Source organism: Sorex fumeus, unplaced genomic scaffold (genome assembly GCF_029834395.1).
Source record: "Sorex fumeus unplaced genomic scaffold, SorFum_2.1 ptg000051l, whole genome shotgun sequence".
NCBI classification, from domain to species: Eukaryota; Metazoa; Chordata; class Mammalia; order Eulipotyphla; family Soricidae; genus Sorex; species Sorex fumeus.
In genome coordinates, this window is record NW_026606108.1 from 42,298,536 (window position 1) to 42,314,618 (window position 16,083).

The window sequence follows — 16,083 nt, forward strand, 5'->3', positions numbered from 1 at the left end:
CTGGTTTGTACAAGAGTCTGAAGCAAATCACCTAAATGGTCCACACAACAGCAGTCATTCTGCTACTTTGTCACTGTCACTGTCCTCCTGTTGTTCATCGATTTGCTCGAGTGGGCCCAGTAACTTTGTGAGACTTGTTACTGTGTTTGGCATATCAAATACGTCATGGGTAGCTAGCCAGGCTTTGCTGTGCAGGCGAGATACTCTCGGTAGCTTGCCGGGCTCTCTGAGAGGGGCAGAGGAATCGAACTTGGGTCGTCCATGTTGGCAGCATGCAAGGCAAACTCCCTACCCACTGTACTGTCGCTCCCACTTCATGATTTTGTTTCAGTTGGCAATTGATCCAGAGGCAGAAACTTGGGCATTTGACAAAACCAGTGATATATCTGGAGGACCCAGGGCTGAGCCCTGTGTTTCAGAGGTCCAGATGAAAGGGAGGCAGTTGGTAGTAGCTTTGGACAGTGTCTGCGGTTTGTGGAGGAGGAAGATCCTCTGTCTGTACATCTTTAAATTTTCTGAGAAACTTTCAAAAGTCTTTTTTTAAAAAATATTTATTTATTTGTTTGCTTTTTGGGTCACACCCAGTGATCCACAGGGGTTACTCCTGGCTCATACACTTAGGAATTACTCCTGGCTGTGCTTGGGGGACCATATGGGATGCTGGGAATCAAACCCGGGTCGGGCCACGTGCAAGGCAAACACCCTACCTGCTGCGCTATCATTCCAGCCCCAAAACTTTCCAGAGTCTTTACACAAACATTTTTTTCTTTTGAAGTTTTCCAAATCCTTTAAACAATATTTCACAAATTTTGCAGTCCAGAAAGCAGAACTCTGGGGCTAGAGTGAGAGTACAACAGGTAGGCACTAGCCTTGCATGCAGCTGACCTGGGTTCTATCCACGGGATCCTATATGGTTCCCTGAGCATTGCCAGGTGTGACGCCAAAACCAGCAAGGAACCAGGATGGCTTCAGTAGTCCCGTTGGTCACCACTGATCTCAAAGGGATGCCCCTAGCCCTCTCCAAAGCTAAAGTTGGCTGATTCCATTGTGTTATTGAAAGATCTCCGAAGAGAATCCTGTTCATTTTTAACAGGTGGGTCCTCCAGATTCCCCTGGATAAATCACTAGAAAAGCTTAGTCAGTTTGAGCTTCAGCAGGGTGTTAGAGGCCGCAAGGGAGATGTTTTCATTGGAATCAGTGAAAGCAAAATGAATGAATAAATAAATAAATAAATAAGTGAATAAAAAAGGATTTTTCAAATTTTTCTCCTTTTTTCTGGAACTGTGTCATTTAGCCACAGTCACTTGCGCCACCTGCAGGAGATTTCAGGCAACACAGCCCTCTTGCTTTCCTGAAGCAGGTTTGATTGAGTTAGGACATGACCTTGAATTATTCACACCTCTTTAAGGCGGGAAGAAGATAGCCAAATGTCATAACGTGGGATCTCCTCACCCCTGTCAAATGCTTTCTGAAAACAAATCTCCACGACATAATGCTCACAGATAAGTGAGTTTCTTTTAGAGGAGCAGGTAGCCATTAGTTTGAAGTACACTTAATAATAGCAAGGTTCTTTTTTCAGTTTTTACACCAATGCAGTGTACATATACAAAGAAATGGGAGCTTATTGGGGGTTTTGTATCTGAGATTAAACATTATAAACTTAACCCTTGGACATCCAGACTTGACTGAGTCCATGAAGTGAGAACCTGCAGATTAAGTGCATGGTGGGGGCGAGACAGAAGAAGCCACACAGAACTGGGCCTTTGAAGTTCAGACCTGTGCTTCTCAGGGGTCAGTTGTGTCATTAAAAGGCAGTCTTGCTGCACTAAGGTTTGTTTTGAGACTCTGATGTGACAAAGTAATGGCTGAGATCCTGCCAGTAGGGTCCCTTCCCGGGCTTGCACCCACACCAGCTCCACAGGCAAGCCTTCTCCTTGGTTATCTGGGGGCCTGAGACCCCCCACCTTCCCCCACCCCTGCTGTCATAGGAGTGACTCTGGAGAGCCTCAGGGCAGTCAGAGTCACTCTGAGGCACCGTTCCCAGAGTCCTGGCCTCTTCCCACTGCCCTGGTTTGGGGAAATCCCATAGTCTCCCTGAAAGAGCAGAGATCCGAGAGGGCTCCCTTTGGCTCGAGTGCTCATAAATAGAGGAGCTGGTACCCAGGGGTGGGAATACGACCGCAGCTGTTGGGAAAATGAGAATGAAAGAATTTCAATAAAATAGGCAGCAAAACAACTTTCCTCTACTGCATCCCCTCTGCTGTCATATCCATTCACGAGTGGCAGAAGGGGGCCTGGAGTGATAGCACAACTGGTACGGTGTTTGCCTTGCATGCGGCCGACCTGGGTTTGATTCCCAGCATCCCATATGGTCCCCTGAGCCAGAAGTAATTCCTGAGTGCAGAGCCAGTAGTAACCCCTGTGCATTGCTGTGTGTGACTCCAAAATCCCCCCCCCCCCGCAAAAAAAAAAGTGGCAGGAGGACATTGGCAGCGCTGTCTTAGCTTCCCTGCCCATATACATGTTCTTATCATTTCTTTCTTCCTGCCTGCCTGTCCCCCACCGGTTAGTCCCCACACCCATACATTTGAGAGAATCCAAAGGTAGAAACAAACTGGTGAATCTGGAGGGTTTCCAGGGAAAAGGCCGAAGAGTAGCCAGAGCGCCAGCATGTGCTTTTTAGGGCCCAGTTCTGCCTGAGTGATGCTGAAATAGCCCTTCCTTCTTCTCCCTCTGCTCTGCTGCTTTCGTTGCTGTATAATAACTCACTGCTGCCTGTGAGAACCCTAAGTCGGAGTGTTGTTTTGAAGGCTACTGGAGAGGAAGAGTCCTGAGCATTCTGTGCTACTGTGGTCATTTAGGCACAGGCCATCACTCTGGTCCTGGAGCCCAGCCTGTCCTCCCTCTGTCTTCCATCCTTCTGCTTTCTGCAGGGGACCATCCAGAGCTGAGTAATCAAGTGATGCCCCCTGTCAGTTCTGGGTGCTAGTATTCCCGCCAGCTCTTGTTGCTGCCTTCTCAGGATGGAAATGGTTTCCCTTTTTCCCCAGAGCTGGCTGTCCTGGATGTGGAATGTCGGGCAGAGAGTCACAGAATGCCAGTGACTCATGTTCCCTGGCCATTGCTCACCTTTGGCCTGTGGGACTCGGCTGTCACAGTGTTTTCCTTTTTGGGTTTGCTGATAAGGCTGGTCGAATGGCTCTGTAGGCATTGATTGGGGTTGGAGGCTCCCCTCCCCTGGAAAAATTTTCTGGAAAAAGACCAGAAAAATTGCTGGTTTCTATAAAAAGAAAGAATTGCTTGAGACAGGTGTTAGGCCTGTCCTCCTTTACCCTGTTTGAAGGAGTGATGTCTCCTCACTTACCCCTCACTTGCTTCTGCATGTTCAGTTCTTGTCAGTAACCTTATAAGCAAAATTCACATTTGTAGGGGCCACAGTGATAGTACAGTGGGGAGGGTGTTTGCCTTGCACGTGGCTAACCCAGGTTTGATCTTTGTCATTCCTATGGTCCCCTGATCACGGCCAGGAGTGATTCCTGAGCACCACCAAGTGTGGCCCCAAAACAAAAGAAATAAAAAAAATTTCATATTTGTAGGATTGGATATGGGCTCAGCGACAATGTGTGTCCATGGCAGTTCTGCCTGCTCTGTGAGGCTGGGACTCTTGCTTTGGACTGAGGATGGTTCTATCAGCACTGGGACTTACAGAGCTTCAGGTGAGGGCTCTTTGGTGTGCCCATGCCATTAGGGTCAGGATGTGGTGCCTAAGCGTTGGCACGGACTCTTGTGCTCTGAACTCTGCCCCTTCAGACGATTTGGGATCTTAGCTCTTTCCTTCTCCCTTGCCCTTCAAAGAGCTGCTTCCTCCCCACACCCCTAGGAATAATAATCTCTGCAGCTGCCCTCTGTAGATCAGCTTCATATGATTGCAGTATTCTGTAACTTGGCTGTTGGTTTATACCTGAACTGTGGTTCTCCAAAGCCTGGAACCTACCCACCTTGAGGTTAAGGAGTGGAGCCCAACACAAAGGCAGCCTCACTGTGGATTTATGAAATAAGAAGTGTCTCTGATCATCCTTATATGGGCGCAAAATTCTTTCTCCTCTGATAGACCTTGGAGTTGTGGAAAAATACCCCTTCTGAGCTATATTTGAGTCCAGCGCAGGACTGAGGCACTCAGAAAATGCAATCCTGTTTAATAAGCTGGTGCCAACCTTCTCCCGGCCCCCTTGTCTCCTGATTGCTGGCTTGTGGGAGAAGGAGAAATTGCCCGTGACTGTGAGTCTCAGGCGTGGCTGGGAACGTGGATCCTGGAGGCATCTTGTCTTGGGCTGGGATCTCAGCGCTGTCCATCTCCGTGGTTTTTTTTCAGTCTAAGTTAACTTGCTGCAGCAAAGTTTTCTTATCTCTGAGAGGGGGGATAAAAATAGAACTTCCATGACCCAAGGATTTGGTGGGGGAGCAAGGCTGTGTCTTACATTTATATTCCTTTCATTTTGCAAGGAATGGTAGAGGATAATAAAAAGGGGGAATGGGATGCTTACTCTTTATTCCATTTCCCCTAACTCAGGTCTTTGCATTGAACTATTTTCCACAGGAGTCTCACTCTGCTTTTAGTCGGATATTCCATGTTGGTTTCATGAGCAATTTTTCACATGACCACCTTGCCTTCTTACTTATATTTATTGCTGTTCATGCTGCCCTTTGATTCTAAAACTCTGTCTTTAAGCAGTGATGTTTTCTCTTTTCCCTCTTTTAATTTTTCTTTTCTTGGGGGCAGCATTTTTAGGTCATGCTCAGGAGGTTCTGGACCTTCCTCACATCTCCCCCCGCCCAACCTCACCGTGACTCTCAGCCGGTGAGGCCAGCAGTTCAATGTAGGGACCTGAGGCTAAAGGGCTATTGGGGTGCTGCAGTGCTGGGCTTTGCCTGGGCCACCTGAGCAGCCCTGGGGGCCTTCAGGAGCACATCAATGGTGCATGAGAGGGGTGGGGTGCTCTGGGGCTGCCTTTCCTGGTGCTTGGGGGGGGGCCCTGTGGTGCTGGGAATCAGACAGGGACCAAATGCATACAAGGCCTGTGCCTTCACCCTTGTACTATCTCTCTGGCCCCTGTTTTATTCCTTTTATAGATGATACCACAAGGAATTCACTTGTGAATGCATCTGTGAAGATGAAATCTTCTTTACTTTGAATTATTCTTAGATTTAATTATTCATTTATTTTGGGCCATACCCAGTGGTGCTCTTGGCTCTGCACTCAGGGATCACTCCTAATCCCTTAGTAGGACGTGGGGGAACATATGGAATGCCAGGGATTAAGCCCAGGTCTTTGTCCTATCTGTTGTCCTATCTCACTAGTCCCTATTTGGATTTTTAAAAAGTTGTTGTTATTATGATGGCCTCTCAGTATCTGTACTGCAAACCATAATTTCTAGAAGTAGAGAGAGAGTAAGAAGTCTGCCATAGAGGCAGGGGGAGGTCTGGGATGGGGGGGTGGGAGGGATACTGGGAACATTGATGGTGGAAAATGTACACTGGCGGAGGGATTGGTCTTCCTTCATTGTATGGCTTAAACTCAAACATGAAAGTTTTATAACTGTTAAAAAAGTTGCTGTTACTATGTTATAAGACACTTAGGTCTGTATATAAAGAAGTACTTTTGAACACTGTCAAAACTGGATCTGCTCGTAGTTTACACTTAAACTGGAAGTAGATCTTCTTGTTTTGGGTTCATAGTAACTTCCCTCTCCTGTCTGTGGTTTGAACATCCCACAGGGCTAGAAATTGGATATTCTTCTTTCACAAATGAAGTTTGTAGAAGTTCAAGTCCTAACTTTGACGCTATTCAGTATTGATGTGTATCTCATTTCAGCATGAAACGGTGTCACATGGACAGGCTCTAATAACCGCTGGGCTGTTGCTGGGTGACTGATTTTATGGACATAATAGAGTGAGGTGCTGGTTTGCTGCTGTTGTTGATCTGAGGGAATGAGGGAGTTACAAAGATGAGCAAAACGGTTGTGTCTTCGATTGCTTTTATTCCAGTGAGACATTATTCTTCTTTTTCTCTCTTCTCTCCTTTCCTTTCCCTCCCTCCCTCCCTCCCTCCCTCCCTCCCTCCCTCCCTTCCTCTTTGTCTCTCCCAATCAGGACGCCAAGAAGAAGTATGACAAGGAGACAGAGAAGTACTGTGGCATCTTAGACAAGCACTTGAATTTGTCATCCAAAAAGAAAGAATCTCAGCTCCAGGAGGTAAGCAAGTTTCCTAGTATCTGGGATGAAGTGTTTCACTTTTACATGGTGCGGGGGTTATTGTACTGATTCTCTTTGTCAGGAAATTATAGGTTAATTCTAGGCCCTAAAGAGCTTCTCTAGTCAGGAGATTGATTGGATTCAGCATCTGACACATAGCTCGGGGGCCTTAGATTTTCCTGCCCACACTCCACGCCACACTCAGCTCCAGCCTGTGCAGAGTGGAGCAGCATGTTGCCAAACAACATCACCCAAGCCCTTTAGGGGCAGCCCTAATTTTCAGATTCACTTTTTCCTTTCAGACTGAGACCTCAGTTCTGGTTTCTCTCACCCCTGATCTTGATTCTCTGTCACTTCGATTTTTACTCCTGTTTTTTATATCAGTGATTTGAAATCCTTGACTCATTATTTCAACCAGTGCTAGAGGTTAGTCCATTTGTTTTTGTTAAAGTGCTGGGCATATTTGCTGGTGGGGCTCTCTCCTTGATTCATAGGCCTACTGTCTTTTAACTTTGTTCTCGGTAGTAGAAGGGTTGAATGGACTATTTTTTCCCCCTTTTTAAAAAAAATTAACTGTGATTTACAAAGTTGTTGATAATTGAATTTTAGTTCATACAGTTTTTTCAACACCAACACCATTCCCACCACCAGTATTCCCATATTCCCATATTTCCTCCCTACCCCAACCCCTTCTTTATCCCTTCCTGTCAGCTTGATAGGCACATTACAGAGTGCCAGTGATTACAGCTTAGAGTGCACGGTTTTGGTGTTGTTGAGTCTGTGTGTTGGATATATGGCTCTACCTCTCACACATATCTCCCATGTAACTGAAGCCCTAATGCCTGTTCCCCAGTCACTTCCTGTTCTCTTTCCCCCCCTTGCTTTCTCTGCCCTTCTTCTCTCTAAAAATTGGGGTCAGGGGTGATCTAGGAATCCCCCTTTCACTTCATTTCCAGAGGAGTGAACTTTCTGGGTCTCTCCTCTCATGTTTTGTAGTGTGTGGGGATAGCTTTGTCTCCACAGTGCTCAGTTGCCCTTCTTGGGAGTGCTCTGAGTTCCTCTGCAGGCTGACAGTCCAGTGCTCTGTCCCTGCAGTGCAGCAACTCAGACTTGGTGATGCTGGAACCCAGCAGGGCCTCACCCGCCAGTGATAAGGGTATCACGTAGTACCAGGGATTCAACTTGGGGCCCAACTCGTGCAAGGCATATGCTCCAGCACTCAGAACTATTCCCCAGCTCACTGCGGGTTAGGTTTCATTTTTATTCTTTTAAGATCACTACTACTACATTTTCTGTGCTCTTCCTCCATAACACAAAGGCACCATTTCTAAATGCCATCCCAGTAGGGATTAAGTTTTAACACTTGAATTTGGGTGTGTACGGGAAAGAGGGGCATAGACATTTAGTCTTTGTATAATACTGTTCTGGCGACTTGATCTCTTGGTCGAGAATTTTTTAATATGCTCTTTATTTATGGTTTATTTGTTTTGGTTTTGTGGTCACATCTGGTGGTGCTTGGATAGACTTACTCCTGACTCTGCATTCAAGGATCACTCCTGATAGGCTCGGGTGACCATTTGGGATGCCTGAGGTCAAACCCAGGTTGGCTGCATGCAAGGCAAAAGCCTTACCTACTGTACGATCACTCCGGCCCCTTTTGTGACTATTGACCGTGTTTTTGTCTTTGACCCATTCATTCTTCCTTAGTCCTTTGAAGGCATGACAAGGAGTGCTGGTCTTGCCAGTCTTTATTACAAGTCCTGGCCTGTTCTTCACAATCCTTTTTAGTTGTATCTGAACTGAGTTAGATGGAATAAAAGCCTAGTAACAGTAGTAATAATACGTTCACTGATAGCATCAGCAGTATTTGCAAGTGTTTATTAAATACATATTTATATGTCAGATATTGTATTAAACATGCAATCTTCTAAACTAGTCCATGAGATCCAGACCTATTCCTTTTGTGTTCTATCTATGGAGACAGGTTCAGAGATGTTCAGTAGTCCACGCCTAACCGTGGCTCTTAACCTCTGGAGCCCTTTTCCTTCACCCATATTACCTCTTTCTCCATCTTCTTAGGGACATGTGTGGTCTTATGCCACCATCTATTGTCCTTCAGTGCCAGATAGCACTAGAGAGAGGGGGAGATCTTGATGACCTTCTGGTTGGGCATCTAGGAATTACATTCAAAGGAACTGAGATTCCTGAAGTTGTGATAGAATTTCTTGTAACAATTTTGTGAGAGTTTTCTTCATTAAAAATTAGCTCTTCGAGGACAGTTATTATATACTTTTTATGAAATCTATTTGTTTTGGTAGCTTACAATTGTTCCCTGATTGCCAGGCTCTGAACTGAATACTTTGAAATTCTAGTCCATAGTGGGGAAATTCTAGGGCAGCAGTGTGAAGTGACACTGCCATCTAGTGGATGGTGTTGCAAACATCAGTGTCACCGCAGCTGAGAAGCGCACTTCCAAGGCAACATTGGTTGTTGTCTCAATAAATATTCATTGGATAATTTTGTGAATGTCTGTTCAGGCACTATTATATTGTGGGAAGTAGCAGGAACTGTGAACCTTTATGGAGCTTTCTGTCTAGAAGAATGTCTCATTTCCAAGAAGCACAGATGGTTGCTGGTTCTCAGAACAGCTGGTAGATTGAGTTTTTCAAGTTAACAGGCGCCATCTTGAGTGGCCTTTTGGGTGGGTTGGAGTCCTAGTTTTGGAGTCTATTGTGTGGTTGGGATGAGAGGCTTAAAGGCCACGGGAACCAGGGAGGTACAGAGTCAGGAGTAACCTCTGAGCATTGCTGGGTATGCTCTCTCCCCCACTCCTCCTCCCCCACCCCCCCAAGCCAAACACAGCAAAACAGATGATCTGAGGGGAGAGAAATTTAACGTTTCAGCTTAGGATTTATTCTTCCCTTTCTTTTGGAAATGCATTGAGTTATGCATTTCCTCAGAGTGCTGTGTCAGCTGATGGCAGCATAGAGATTCATTCATTCATTCATTCATTCATTCATTTCTCAGGCATCTATTGCATTCTCAGTCTGGACCAGGAAATAGGAGCAAGATAAGTAGAAAAATGATAGAAGAATTTTGCCTCATCAAACTCCTATTGTAAGAGGAAATACCCAAGAAACAAACACACCTTTCAAGTAGTGATAAGTCATTTGGGAGGTCAAATAGAGACTCCTGGGGTGGGGGGTGGTCAATCTTTGAAAAAATAAAATGATAAACGAAGGTATATTTAAAGAGGCAATATTTAAATTGAAAACAGGATGAGAAAGCGAGCAAGGTAAAAATATAAGAGTGCTCCCTAAATTGTGGGCGTGTTATGAAGTCTGACTTTCTGGGTCATGAAATACAGTTAACTAGAATACAGTTTGAAACATAAATGCTTATCACATTTGATTTTGAATATGTATTATATTCTCATTCAAAATGTTATCTCTTCTCATTTATTGAAGTTCTGATAAAAAAAAAGATTAGGAAAAGAGGTTTTTGAGCAGAATGAAGATTCATTGCAAGAAAGGGTTTCAGGATGTTAGAGAATAGAAAAGATCCCAGCTGGAACAGTAAGATGGTTAAGATGGGAGGAGATGAGAGAGGAGGGATGTGCCATCACACAGGGTCTTGCAGACTACCATAGAGGCCTAAAGGACAGTATTGTAGGGGTCTCATATTTTACTCCCATTTTGGGTTCTTTGATCTAACAACAGTATCAACAATTAAGTTGATGTAACATATTTTAGGGAGAGAAATGTTTATTTATTTATTTATTTTTGGCCACACCCAGCAGTGCTCAGGGGATACTCCTGGCTCTGCACTCAGGAATCACTCCTGGAAGTACTCAGGGGACCTTATGGGATGCTGGGGATAGAACCCAGGTTGGCTGAGTGCCAGGCAAGTGCCCTATCCACTGTACTATTGCTCTGGCCCCACGTTCATTTTATTTTCACAGGGATTCCCAAAGATATGAGGCTAATAGGGCAACTGAGGCTTAGATGCCTCCTTAGGTAAGAATGAACACGGGACCTGGACTTTGCAGGGCGGTCTCATGGGACAAGCACAAACAGAACAGATGTTTTATAATTTGGTGTTTGCCTGGCGATCTGGAGAGATCATTCAGATAAAACATTTTCTCTGGTAATAGTGCTTGTTCTGGGCCAGGTCTTCCCAAGTTCTTTTTCTCTAGGGGGTGGGGGGACACATCCTCTTATGCACAGGGCTTACTTGCATTCAAGGATCCATCCTGGAGTTGCTTGGGGAACCATATGTGGTTCCAGGGATTGAACCTTGGTCAGAAGCATGCTAGGCAATTGTCCTACCTGCTGTACTATTGCTCCAGCCCCACTCCCTAAATTAATTTAGGTTGTTGGCCCACTTTGAGGAGAATTATTCTGCTCCCCTTTCTCATTGAAGCATCCTGGTGGAGCATCTGACTGTGATTTGTAAAAACTCATTCTGGTCGCTGTGGGGAGAGTGGTCGGGGGTATGGGTGCCAGATGAGGAGCGGAAAGCAGGGCCATCAGGAGTGCCATCTCTCAGAGATGTGGTGGTGTCTTACTTGGGGTAGGAGCTGGAATTGGAACTTCAACTCAGAAGTGTTTGCTGATAACCACTGCCATGGACATAATACTTCATGCTCCGATTGTACGTAGCCTTTAGCTCCTTTTTTCTTTGAAGTAGCTCAGCTCAGAAGAGCACATGGGATCATTTCCATCATCCCAGGGTGAAGAGATCCAGAAAGGATAAGTGATGCACACGGCTGCACCAGCTATAGATTGTGCCTATAAAACACAGTACTGCACATGCAGAATTTGGCTGTACTCTCTCCGATGGTGCTGGATTCTTGTTCCTTTGCTCTGAGGATTTTCTTTCTGGCTCCCTCATCTTGCCTAACAGTGCAAGACACTTTTCACTTTTCAGTGTGTGTATGTATGTGTTACTGTTGTAGGTAGTGGTGGTGGTGGGAATCTTGGGGGAAAAAGATGTAGCTCTAAGTGTTTTTGCTGGATTTGCAAGGTAATTAAAGGCTATGATGAGCTTTTGGGACTTTGGGTGGTTACAAACCCAGTGATCTAAATAGCTATACGTGGGGAGTAAGAAAAGCATTTTCTGAAACCTTACCTTCAAGCCTTTATTTGAAAGCAAGGTTTTCTATATTTGATTACTAAAATGTGCTTTCAGTGAATTATCTACTTAGAGTTTCCCGGTCACTCTGGGAATGTTAAGGAAAGTTAAGTGACAGTGATTTGAAATGTGCATGCACAGTGATTTTCTCCCTGGGTTTCAGAACCTACTTTAGACCTGGACATACCCTCTGCCCAGAGAACAGTGTTGTTCATTTTCATTGGGTCAAAGGAGAGTGTGTCTTTGTCACAAAGGAAGCTTTAGGACTGTTTTAAAAATGCCTTTGTCAAGATCAAGATTGCATTAGGAGAATTCAAATCAGATTGGCCCTGTAGGGTTTTAAGTTTTTTTTTTCCTCTCTCTTTAAAAATCTGTTTTCATGGAATGCAACTCTTCCCAAGGGTATGAGAAGGAGGTAGAAGATAAAGGGATGATCAAGGTTCTTGGCAACAGACCAACCAACATAGAAGTCCCACTCTTCCTTGTTGCTTAATGCCAGTTGGATTGGCGCCTTCAACCTTTGTCCAGTGGGGGTTAGTTGCAGAGAATGAGATGAACACAGGAGGAGACAAACACACATGGACTGTCTAAGCTGCTTTAGGTTGCTTTATGCCTGAACAGCCATCCTTGAGTTCACGGGCCAGCTTATAATAACAGGAATAAATTGACTGCTGCTCCCCGCCGCCCCCAGGCTCCCCATAGGTAAGGCATCCTGAAAAGAGATAGTTAAAGACTCTCAGTACATCAATATTCAATAGGTACATGAAGATTAAAGGCTGGGATATTTTATGTAGCTAATCAGGAGGCAACCTAAGATAAAGTCCCTGGCAGTTTCCTGTTCTATTTTGGCTTATGTTACCCCTATATCTAAAATACCCTAAACAGCCTTATTCTGTGCTTGTCCAGTGCACATTTCAGATATTTGTCATCTGTTCTATTTTTTCCTGCTAATCTAGTCTTTCCTGGGTGCACACACGCAAAACCCTCTGTATTTTAAGACCTAAACTCTTACCTAGGGGTATATCTTATCCTTGGGGTTTTTGTTAGGTGGACAAATTCCCAGAACCTGCACTAACTGTGGCAGGGTCCTTAAAGTCACTGGGTTCATTTTCCTCCTGTAAGTTAAATTTATTATATTCTTTATGGGAATTTAAGGAATAAATGACTGAAATGAATGAGGACTGAGTACAGAAGTATATCTACAAGAATTAGTGGTTAGCCATTATTACCATTTATCCCATTTTATACTGTTTTATTTGCTTTATTTGCTCACCTTCTGAGATTTTTCTAGCCTGCTTGCTGAGTGTTCTCTTTGGTTAGTGACTTGGTTTTTGTCCTAAATTCCATCTTGTTTGTAGGCGGATAGCCAAGTGGACGTGGCCCGACAGCGTTTCTATGAAGTATCCCTGGAGTATGTCTTCAAGGTGCAGGAAGTCCAAGAGAGAAAGATGTTTGAGTTCGTGGAGCCGGTAAGTAGGTGATCAGAGTTTAATGCTGCGCCCATAATTTTAGACCCATACCTACCCAGCATGTTTCAAAATGCTCTGAATTGCTCATCAAAAGGCCCACTAGTTCGAATGCTGTGCCTTCAGCTAAGTTGATCTGGCTACCCTGAGTTCTCCCCAGTAGCCATTACGCATCTCTAGAGAGAGAGATGGAGCTTTCAGCTACTGTGCCTTTCTCCTGCTACCCTGTGCTGTGGTTTTGTTTCCCCGGTAGAAGGGGGGAGGGGAAAAGTGTTTATCTTGACGACTGAGAACTATCTCACCTTCACATACCATCTCCTGCCTCTTCCTCCTTTCTCAGATAATTGTAATGAAGTAGTAATCTAGAGAAAGAAGAGGAAATATAAGATGTCTTTTTCTTTTTGTCTCCTGAATGAAAATCACTTCCTTTCCTTATTCATGAAAGAAAAGAGAGGATTTTATATAGCAATTTTCCACCTGTAGTTTGTTCTAACCAAGCAACTAGGGGATTTGGCTGAATGAACCATGATTGGGTTTGAACTTGTTCAGAGTGTCCCGGGGCATTCTCCCTAGGTAAGAGTAGCTGTCTAGGCTAGAACTGGGCGCAGTTGATAGTCTTCTTTGATATTCCTGTCCTTGCTTTTGTTCCCGCTGAAACTTCTCTTGGAGTGGGTAGGCCTTCTCTGGTCTGTGCTGGCTCGGGTTAAAGGTCTTATCAAGTCTTAGTTCCTGTGTCCACAGCATAAGCCCTGTCAGCCTCAGGCATATTGGTTTTATTCCCCCAAACTCATTACAATGGGTGGGTGTGGGGGAGCGAGTCCCTTCTTTCTCTGCTTGCCTATATTCTTCTAAAATCACTTCTCTCAATAAAGTATTCTGTGTCCCATTTTTAGTCTGGAAGCTTTGGGGCTGCTTTTAGGCGTCTTGCTCATAGTTTCATCAAGGTTCTAGCTGGCTCTGGAACCCCATGCATCTTTAATTTATTCATTTATTTAATTTTTTAAATTTTTATTTTTTTAATTGAGTCACCCTGGGATACATAGTTTCAAAGCTGTTCATGATCAGGTTTCAGTCATACAGTGATCCAACACCCATCCCTCTACCAGAGTCCATTTTCGTCACCAATTACCCCAGTTTCCCTCCTGCCACCCCACCTTCCCCAGCCTGCCTCTGTGGCTCTAAGGCAAGCACTTTCTCTCCCCCTCCCCCACCCCTCCTCCTTTCTGGGCACTGTGGTCTGTAATGCATATACTGTTTGCTCCTTTACCTACTTTCCGCATGCAGTTCCTTTCCAGAGTGATTATTTCCAACTCTCTTTGTCATGCATCCTTTATTATATTAGAACTAAATTCTTGGGTTTTTTGTTTTGTTTTGTTTTGGGTCATATCTGGTGATACTCAGGGGTTACTCCAGGCTCTGTGCTCAGGTATTACACCTGGCAGTACTCAGGGGACCGTATGGGATGCCAGGGATCAAACCAGGGTTGGCTGCATGCAAGGCCAATGACCTATGTGCTGTACTTTTGCTCCAGCCCCAGAACTATGTTCTTGGGATTACAGATACTTCTGGCAAATTCTGTAAATTTTTTATAACTGCCTTTTCTTAGTAACCTAATACTGGGAACTTCAGAGTACACCACTTGTTGAAGTGCTCAGGTATAAATTCTCATCTTTTTGGTTAGGTGGGGTGGGACACCACCCTTCAGACAACTTTGTTGATTTTCCTGCCTAGGGCACAGTGGTGGTAAAGCCAGCCTTTGGCCTTTGGGTCAGAGGTTCACTGAAGATCCATCTTCTGTGATGATCACAATTGAAATGCAAATGCTTCCTGTTAAAAACAATTGGGGGGGGGGGGGATGAGGACCTTCCTAGCAGTGCTCCAAGCTGTATCTATTGGACCTTATGATTCAGTGTTCAGGTCTGCTTATGTGGTAGCACTCAGGTTCAGTGGTGCTTGGAAACCTCCAGAGGTTCTGGGAACCTCCTCATGGTTCTGGGAAAGGGGGCATGCGGTACTAGGGTTTTACCTTAGGGCCCCATGCATGCAAAGCATATGGTCTGTCCCTGTGAACTCACTCTCCAGTTTTGGTCATTGGTATTTTTATTAGTTTTGACTGGAATTTTTAGAGAGTCTGTTTCAATAATTTAACGTACACATAAATCAACTCTACATGATTATAGCAATAATTCTGTGTCTTCTTTATTTTTGTGAATTATGTTTTGATTGGCTAATTCTCCTTTTTAAAAATGAATTTACACGTTTTCACTTTAACCTCTCAGAGTCAAGTATTGTATCTCTTAGCTTTCTTAGGGTAGCAGATAACCCTGAAGCCTGATATACAGTAGACATGGATGCCTCATTCCTTAATAGGATACATCTAATCTTGGTTTAGCTCACTTGCATGACTGTTGATCTCTGCAGGCTTTTCCTCCTCCTCCCTTTTCTTCCTCCCTCCTCCTCCCCTTTCCTCTTTTCTCCTCCTCCCTCTTCTTCCTCCTTCCCCTTTTTTAAAAAAGAAATCTTTAAACGTCTGTCCTTTTATTTTTTGGTGCATTCTATTATGTTTTATCCATGTGTTTAGTTTCGAGAATCATATCCTCATAGGTCAGAGGGCTAGCATTATTTATCTCTCTGAACGTTAGTTAACTCATCTACAAAATGGGCATAATAATACTACCTATCTTATAAAAGTGTTCTGAGGATTAATTTTTTTGATCCTCATGCATAGAACAACTGCCAACAAGCAGCCAGCTAACAATATTTTTTTCATTTCATGGTAGAGGAATATATTAGTTTTGTCAGTTTAGGGTCTCCTCGATGTAAAATGAACCAATTACCAGTATTAACAGGGCTCACCTATTTTAATGTGTTGGTAAATTTAAAAGCACTTATTTGCTGAGTATCAAGGAGAATGCAGCAGGGCCCTGTCAACTGTGTCTGAGTTGCTCAGAGCCTTATCAGGAAGCTTGTTAAATAGAGTCAAGAGCTAAGGTAGCAGGCAGATCAGTGACCGGCTGGGCAAAGTTGGAAATAGATGCCAGAGGGATAAAAGAGTCAAAAACTACTATGTTATTAGGTCATAAAGAATGGTACCTGACATGCTGAGGAGAAAAAAGTTTTGGTTTCATAGAATGAAGAGAGAAAGTAAGAGAGGTAATTTCTCTTCTCTAACGGGAAGTGATGTAAGGTTTGGATGTTTAACTTCCAAAATGGAAGTGGAAATCATTTCTTT

The 16,083-nt window shown here is 44.3% G+C and overlaps 1 protein-coding gene across 2 annotated transcripts in view; it reads left to right on the top strand.

Annotated features, from left to right (window-relative positions):
- Positions 1-16,083, top strand: part of ARHGAP26 (Rho GTPase activating protein 26) — a 511,759-nt gene that overhangs the window by 142,757 nt on the left and 352,919 nt on the right. For both annotated transcript variants that reach the window (XM_056124844.1, XM_056124845.1), the window contains exons 5-6: positions 6,151-6,252; positions 12,744-12,854. In XM_056124844.1, coding sequence (XP_055980819.1) covers positions 6,151-6,252; positions 12,744-12,854 — 213 coding nt within the window. The remainder of the gene's footprint in view (positions 1-6,150; positions 6,253-12,743; positions 12,855-16,083) is intronic.